Raw genomic sequence first — 7,908 nt, 5'->3', positions numbered from 1 at the left:
AGTTCCGATGCAGTTAGACCTCTCTCTTTTAGCGTACAGTTACCAGGTGTAGCAGATAAAACACATGCAATGTTTGGAATGCGCTTATTCTAAGTGATTTGCTGTATTTCTGAAATTCAAATTTAACTGGCATGCTGGATCATTCCTGGTAGCCTACTTTAGTGTTTTCCAGTTTGCTGTGGTTGTCTCTCACCACGTCTAGAATTTATTCATCACCTTCGATGTTCAGAAATGTCATTAGATGGCATCTGCGTGTGGGGCTCTCCCAGGGCTCTGTCTGCACGGAAACCTTGTCCTCAGTGGGGGGAGCTGCTCCTTCACTGTTTGTGGTCCTTCCTCTCCTCTGTTGCTCACCCTCTGCACCCCTACAGGTTTATGCACAGATTAGAACTCCCCATCATTGTCTAAATGACCTTCATCAAGTTAATTAGCTTCTTAGCTTCAGTTCCTGAATCATGAAATTGACTTTCATAAACCAATCTCACAGCCAGGCGCATGAGGATTGAAGCCGCCAAAGGACGCCAAGCCCCTTGCATCCCGCGTGCCCCAACTGCCGCCCTCCTGAACGAGAGCATCTGCCCTGTCCTTCCTGTGTGGGATGGCGCCTCCTGGTCCCTGAGGTGGTTTGGGGCCTTGTGACTCGTTCTGCCCAATTAACTGAGCAGATGTGCCCCGTGTCCCTGTCTGGCTGGAGCATTTCGTGGCCCATGACAGGCCCACCAGGGCACTCTTATGCTCACCCACAGTAAACGACAACGTTCCAGACAGTGTCTGCTCGGCCAGCTGGATTCTGGAGTGAGGATGATGCTGGAGAGAGCCCTGCTGGCCACCAATGGACATGCAGCGTGAGGGGGAAACAGACTTTGGGTTATGGCACTGAGCCTGGGGATATTCGTTACGGTCACACACTTAACTGTGCTGACCGGCCTCCAGGGGGTCCACAGAAATCCCCTCCCCTTCACCACCCTGTGTTAGCGGAGTGAGTGCCCCAAGATGTTGCAAGCCTTGCCCAGACAGAGAGCGTCTGTCCTTTATTGACCACTTCTACGGAAGCCTGGCGAGGAAGGGCCCCCTCACATTCAAGTTGGTTCTGAGCTCTGATCAAGCTCAGCCTGGGCTTGGCATTGATGGGGCAGGTGATGGGATACACAAAGCCACAAATTAGAAGGCTCTCCTACTGATGATAGAGGCACCAATGTCCTTGTACTCCTTGCTGGTGACCCACATGTCCTTGAAGGTGGAGAGCGAGCACAGGATGGAGCCGCCCAGCCAGGCGCTGTGTATGGAAGAGGGGCAGCTGGACACCTGGAGAGGGTGGAGGACGAAGGGTTGGGGGAGAGCAAAGGGGGGTGGGTGGGGGAGGGGCGGGAGGGTTGGGGGAGAGAGGGGAAGAAGCCGGAATCAAAATACTACTCCAAATTTGGGACAAAAAAATTGCAGCCCCTGAGCAAACCTGTGGGCGGTCGTTTCTTCTGTAACTCCCAGGTTATTCCAACTTTTGAGGATGCTTGTTGGTCCCCACATGTCTGCCTGTGGTGTAAACTACAGGATAAAAGAGGCAAGCGCAGAAGCGACTCACCCTTGGCTCTTGGACTCACTCCCAATCACAGGACACATCTTCAACTTATTCGAAGTCTGTGTGGAAGGCGTACGTGTTTTGCAGAAAAATTAGAAAATACAGAGGAGCACAACACAAACCACAGAGAATCAGAGAACCTGGAGAGACCTCCGTCGCTTCATACTCAGGCTCAGCGCGGACTGACACCTTTGATTCTGGGAGAGCAGGGCTTCCCACCCAAGCCCAGAGCCCTCTGCACTGGGAGGAGCCAAACATCACCACACCCATCCCCAGGTGGGACCTCTGAGGCTCCAGGCTAAATGCACCTGCTCAAGGACCCACAGGGGCCAACCTCCTGCGTTCACAGACTTTCCTAAAGGCATGTAGATACCCCACACTGGAACAGCCTTATTGTTCTAAAACAGAAAGGCAAACGCCTGACTGCAGAGTCAGTGGGGAAAAGGGATTTGGAGCAAGGACTTGGAAAGCCTGGGATCTGGCTAGAGGTGGGATGACGGAGGACAAGGTATCAGGTTGAGTTACTCTCGCTCTGTCACACCACAGGACCCTGCCTGGCTGGGAAGCATTTGTTGCTAGTGGTTAGGAAAAGAAATATTGCAGAAATTTTAAAGAAAAAAAAAAGCAAGGAAGAGTCAGAAGTAGGGAAAAGAGCATGTTCAGTGTCAGGCATTGGGTAGAGGAGAGAGCCAGTCCCCGGCACCCAGAGTCCCCACCTGTCTTTGCTGCTACCAATAGGCTGTCACCTGTAAGAGCTATCTACTCCATCTGTGTCTTCTCTGGACACACACACACAAGCAAACAAAAGCCTGCCCCAAACTGGGGTGGTTTACGCATTCGGAAGAACACAACACAACCAACAGGAAAATGGCCAAAGGGTTGAGATAAGCAAAAATGTGCTTAGAGAGAGAGAGAGAAAAGAAAAAGAGGAAAAACCACAGACAGCTGGGAAACATTTGCAGGACCAGTCACCTTCAGTAGTCACTACAGGAATACCAACAAGAACAATCAATTGCTTTCCATCCATTCAGTTGGCAAGAGTGTCTTAAAAAACGTGGCGTCATGCAAAACGGGGGGCGGAGACAGGGAAGACCAGGTGTCCAGTTAGGCAAGGAATAAGTCACGGAGCGAGGATGGCCAGGCGCAGAGTCAGTGCCCCTGGGGTAGGGCTTCGTGGTAGCAGGGGCAGCCATGCCTACAGGGATCTCAATGTCAACACAATGTAACAGCAAACACAAGAGATCACAACGTCGACACAATGTAACAGCAAACACAAGAGACAGACTTTCAGCATCGCTGGGTCAACACAGTGTGTGGGTCAACTATCCTTCCATTTCCAAAAAGGCAAAGTAAATAAATAAATAAAGAGCAGCCCACTGTCCCCATGCCGGACGAGCAGACACAGGTACGCTGCTGTCTCTCTTGTGCCAACCAGCCCAGAGCCCAGCTACTCCCTAGGTTCCAACGAGCTTTTGCCGTGCACACATTTCTGGCTCAAGAAATCCACATCTAGAAATGGATCCTAAGGGGAAAAGCCATTTGAAAGAAATAAGGGGAAATCACGACCGAGCTTTTATCCCAAACATGTTGTTTGAGCAGGATTCTGGTCGTTGGGAGGTTTGATGACTTTCCAAGTTGGCCTCGTGGGAACCCGCTCTTCTCTGGAGGGGAATGAGCTCCTTTTAGGGACAGAGTTTTTCTCTCCTTCAGAGGGAGGGTTTCATGTGCTCAACCTCCCGTCCCTTCCAGGGAGAGCGCAGACGGGGCAGGGGGGAAACGAGGCTGTGGCAGAGCTTAGTCTCGACCCAGTTAAGGGGACCAGGTGCGCCTTCCAGCCTCATGCAGAGAAGTTTGGGGGGTCTGGGAGGGGTTCCCTGGGGACTCAGGAGAGGGGTGGGTGGAAGAGCTTGGTCCACAGCTCAGCCCAGCTGCGGGGAGGGAGGCCGGACAGATTCCCACGGCAGAGGGAGTCAGGTCGCTTTGCAGAAAGGCAGATGTGACACTCCCTTTCCTGCTGCTCTGAGCTAAGCCGTACTTTCCGTCTGCACTTAGTGAAGGCTCACTGTGGGCAACAGCCCCGAGTGCCAAGAGAAGGGCAGTGACCAGCCCACGAAGGGCACAGGACCTGCACAGGGAGGCCGAGGGGTGAACGGTTGAGATGTCACCTGCAAAGGAGTAAGGGGGCTGCGGGCTTCCAGGGTGACGAGGCAGGCCTGTGAGGCACCCGCAGACTCAGGAACTACCGGCGGGGGCGCGCTGCTCTAACAGCAGCGTGCATTTCGGGAGGGGGGCTGCAGGTGTGGAGGAAGGAGGGTGGGTCGTGGTTTCCCCTGTGTTGTCTGCATCCTACGATATCCACACAAAGGGGGCTGAGACCGTGCAAGGAAGAGACCTTGCCCCTGTCCACTTGTTCCAGCTGGAGAGTCTGCTTTCCTCGGGGTTCCCAATTTTTGTCTGTGGTTCCAGTGACTGCCTGCCCTGGGGGAAGGAGGGACAGACGCCGTCCAGAACAAGGATGGCTGCTCTCACGGTGCTCCCTGGTCCACCAAGGTGGGCTGGGGTGGAGGGCGAAGGGAGGGGATGCCAGAGGGCGGGTGGGACTCTGGACAGGTAGCAGAAGATACGCTGAGGGCTGAGCCAGAAAGTTCTCCTGGAGAGGGCCCTGCCTGTGAGCAGATCTGAAATCCCGGCTGGCAGGGATGGGAAGCTCAGGGAATGGGATTCAGTCTGTCCACACTTCCTGCCTCTGGACCCTGGGGGGAGGGTTTTGCAGAGTGTCCTGTGGAGTCCAGGGAATTGGTGTCGACGGGTCTGGAGGGACAGAAGTTCCAACATCGCGGCTCAGCCCCTGTCCCCCCGGGTTGCTGCGTGCCCGCACATCCCCCCTCCCAGGGAGGATGCAAAGGGGGGCCGGGAGCACGGGTGGCGGAGCACGAAGGGGCTGGTCTCTCCCTGCCAGGGGTTCCCACCAGCCCGCCGCAGAGGCACCCATGAAGGGCACCCATGTGGCTGGTCCAGGAGCCTGAGGCCCAGCTCTGAGATGAGACACTGTGCACAGCAGAGGCTGTGGGGCCAGAAGAGAGCAAAAAGCAAAGCCGGAGGACAGCTGGGGGGAGGGCAGCCCTTGGCCAGGGTCACCGACGGGGGAGAGGCCAATACTGAACCCACAGCGCGTGGGGGACTCGGTCCCTCCAGCTCCGACCAGCCAGGCTGGGCTTGTGCCGGAGCTGATTCAGTCCAGTTATGGGGACGGACGGGAAGGTATGCTCTTCACCGTGCGAACGGGCCAGAAACTCTAAACCTGGACCCAGACTTTGCTTACACGTTCTCTGCCACGACCATGAGCTACTTTCCTAAAGAGGAAAAACAAGAAAAGCAGTTTTGGAAAATGGCGTTGAGAAGAAATCAGTCTGAAAATCCTGCACGCTGTGGGATCCCACGCCCACGACATTCCGGAGGAAGCACGACCAGGGGACAGCGGGGACCGGGGGACAGCGGGGACCGGGGGACAGCGGGGACCGGGGGATCCCAGTGCCAGGCCGGGGTGAACAGGCAGACGCGACCCTGGTCTCAGGGCACGGAGGGACTCTAGGTCAGAGTGTCACCGTGGACACCTGCCATCACGCATCCCTCACACCTGCGGGGCGGGCGAGGCCGAGAGGAGCCTTCCACCCGCTGCGGGCCCCAGCTGGCCGTGGTGCGTGGGTGTGGGCTCACCCGCTGCGACAAGCGCACTCGAGCGAGAGGTGTGTAGCCGCAGAGAGTGTGCGTGCCACGGGCGGGGGTGGGAGGCTAGATAGGAACTCCTTCTACTCCATTTACCTGGAAACCTAACACTTCCCTAAAAAATACAGGCCATTAATTTAAAACGAAACACATAGATAACAATTTCACACGGGAGGGCAGGGTGGGAAGCCCGTGCAAGGGCAGAGCCGGGCAGGGTCCCTGCTTTCCTCCCGCAGGTGACCGGCTTTAAGGCAAGACTCTGGCCCTTTTGCACCCGCCCTGAGAGCTGGTCTGTGTCCACACCGTCACCTCCCCTCCCCCTCGGCCGCCTGAGCTGGTCCTCCCGGTCTACGTCCCTCCCTGGGTCTCCCTGGACTTAGAGCCCCTCGATGGGACACAGGCCCGCCTCGCACCTGCAGCCGCCAGCCCGCGCCCCGCCCCCACGGTCAGCTGGAGGCCGTCGAGCCACGCTCACCACCGAGCCACCCTCACGCGGCATCTCAGATCTCAGCCCCCCACTCCCTCCGGATCCCTCCTTCTGGAAGCAGAGCCCAGGCCGCCCCAGGGGCTGCTCCCTCGGCCCCACAGAGCTGGCTCCGAGACACCCGCATCCCCCCTGCACCTTCAAGCATCTCCCGGGGACACCCACTCGGACCCCTCGCCCCTCCTCCCCTCGCTGCCCCCCACCTCGCGGCTGACCGCGTCTCCTAACGCACTTATTTCCCAGCGTGTTGACTGGTCCTGCTTATGGCTCCCTCCCCCAGCTGGAATGGAAGCCACGGATTCTCCTGACTTCGGTTCACTGATCCCTCCCCCGCCCCCACCCGCATGCCGGGCACACCAGGAACCCTGGGATTCTAGAAATATCTGTGGCCTGAACCCAGGAAGTTCCCGAAGGCAGGGTCGGGGTTGGGGGGCACCGTACCTTCACGTTGATGGTGGGGGAGACCAGGGCGGCGATTTCCCTCTGCAGCCGGAGGCGCAGGCCGGGGCAGCAGCCGGTGCCGCCAGACAGAACCATGTGGCCAAAGAGAACCTTCCAGAGGGCAGGGCTGCAGGAGCTGACGCTCTGGAAGGCCTTTATGTGGATGCCCAGGCTGTTTCTCCCTGTCGCGACGGGGGAGGGAGGCAGAGGCGTTGGGACCCGGCACCCAGCCCGCGGCACCCTCGGGCTCCTTCCTCCGTGGCTCCAGGGAGGGGCAGGCTGAGCTGAGGGGTGGGAGTGGGGGGTGGGCAGACACCAGCACCGCGACCCCAGGGCCCTTACGGATTTCCACAACATGGCACAACCGTGGCCTCAACAGCCAACGGCTGAGAAACAAAGTGTCAGTTGTCCGGTCCTCGGACAGGATGTGTATCCGAATGTTACTGATGGTTACTACTCTTAATGCCAAGCTATCATGACTTTGGGGATGGATGTCCTTGCTCAGGTGGCCTGAAGAATTATATTGATTCCTCCTTTTTCAAAAAAAACACATTAACTTTTCATTGAGGTATAATTGGCACCAACATTGTATTAGTTTCAGGCGTACAGCGGAAGGATCTGATGTTTGTGTCTGTTGCGGAACGATGGCCACAATGTGTCCACATAACACCCTTTCCAGACTCACCATTAGTCCATAGACGCAAACACAGCTCTGACGGCAGCAGCCCTTGGAGACAGGGGCAGGGTGCCTCGATTTCCTCGTGTGGGATAGTGCCTACCTACCGTGCAGCTTCGGGGTCTGCAACGATGGGTCTTCTGGAATCATCCGGGATGTGGCAGGCCCAGCGAGCATGAGCTCAGGCTGCAAACACGTCACTGTTGTCAAGGTGTCAGCTGTGTCCCTGCTCACTGAGGTCGACCCAGACTCGGGGAGGACCGTGAATTCACACTGTGGGGAAGGGACTCCCTTCAGTGTCTATTGCATGGGTCCACTTAATGTTTTGGGGGGCACGGGCCATGTTTGAAGCCTCTGTCCTCTGCACAGTCCAACAGGAAAAGCAGGGGTGAGCCCAGCTCATCCACAATGGGTGTAAAAGTCATGTCCTTACGAGGCACACATCCCAGGGAAGCGGCTTGGACCTTTATTCCCCTCAGTCTCTTATAAATGTCGGCAATTATTTAAAAAATTGATTCCAAGAAATAGTTGGTTTTCCGTGACAACTTGGAAATCTTCCCAGTCAACGGGGATTTTATAATCCATCACTTTTTCCCTGTCCTGTCCTGCCTGCTGGGGAGCTTAGCCAACTCAGTTCTCATTTAAGATGTCTAGATCAGTGCGGCCGCTTCCCCAGTCTGGCCGCTGTAAACAAGGCTGCAGAGAAGGGGAAGCGTGCATACACAAAGGACTATGACTCCGACATAAAAAGGAGAGAAATCTTGCCATTGGCAGCAACGTGGATGGAGCTGGAAGGTGTAAGACGAAGAGAAATAAGTCAGAGAAAGACACATATCCTGTGATTTCACATGAATGAGCAATTTAAGAAACCAAACAGATGAACAAAGGAAGGAAAAAAACAAACAAACCAGAGAGACAAACCAAGAAACAGACCCTTAGCTGCAGAGAACTCGCTGAGGTCCGCAGAGGGGAGGGGAGCGGGGGATGGGGAAACGGGTGATGGGG

At 56.2% G+C, this 7,908-nt stretch overlaps 1 protein-coding gene across 1 annotated transcript in view; it reads right to left on the bottom strand.

Moving 5' to 3' along the window:
- Positions 1-1,161: 1,161 nt before the first annotated feature.
- LOC123948111 (actin-85C-like) overlaps positions 1,162-7,908 on the bottom strand; it is a 23,202-nt gene continuing 16,455 nt past the window's right edge. The window contains exons 7-8 of the mRNA XM_046014581.1: positions 6,228-6,409; positions 1,162-1,305 (exon numbers count right to left, since the gene is read on the bottom strand). Coding sequence (XP_045870537.1) covers positions 1,162-1,305; positions 6,228-6,409 — 326 coding nt within the window. The remainder of the gene's footprint in view (positions 1,306-6,227; positions 6,410-7,908) is intronic.

The sequence above is a fragment of the Meles meles genome, chromosome 8 (assembly GCF_922984935.1).
Source record: "Meles meles chromosome 8, mMelMel3.1 paternal haplotype, whole genome shotgun sequence".
NCBI classification, from domain to species: domain Eukaryota; kingdom Metazoa; phylum Chordata; class Mammalia; order Carnivora; family Mustelidae; genus Meles; species Meles meles.
The sequence above is the reverse complement of the archived record's forward strand: the minus strand, read 5'-3'. Positions and strand labels throughout refer to the sequence as shown.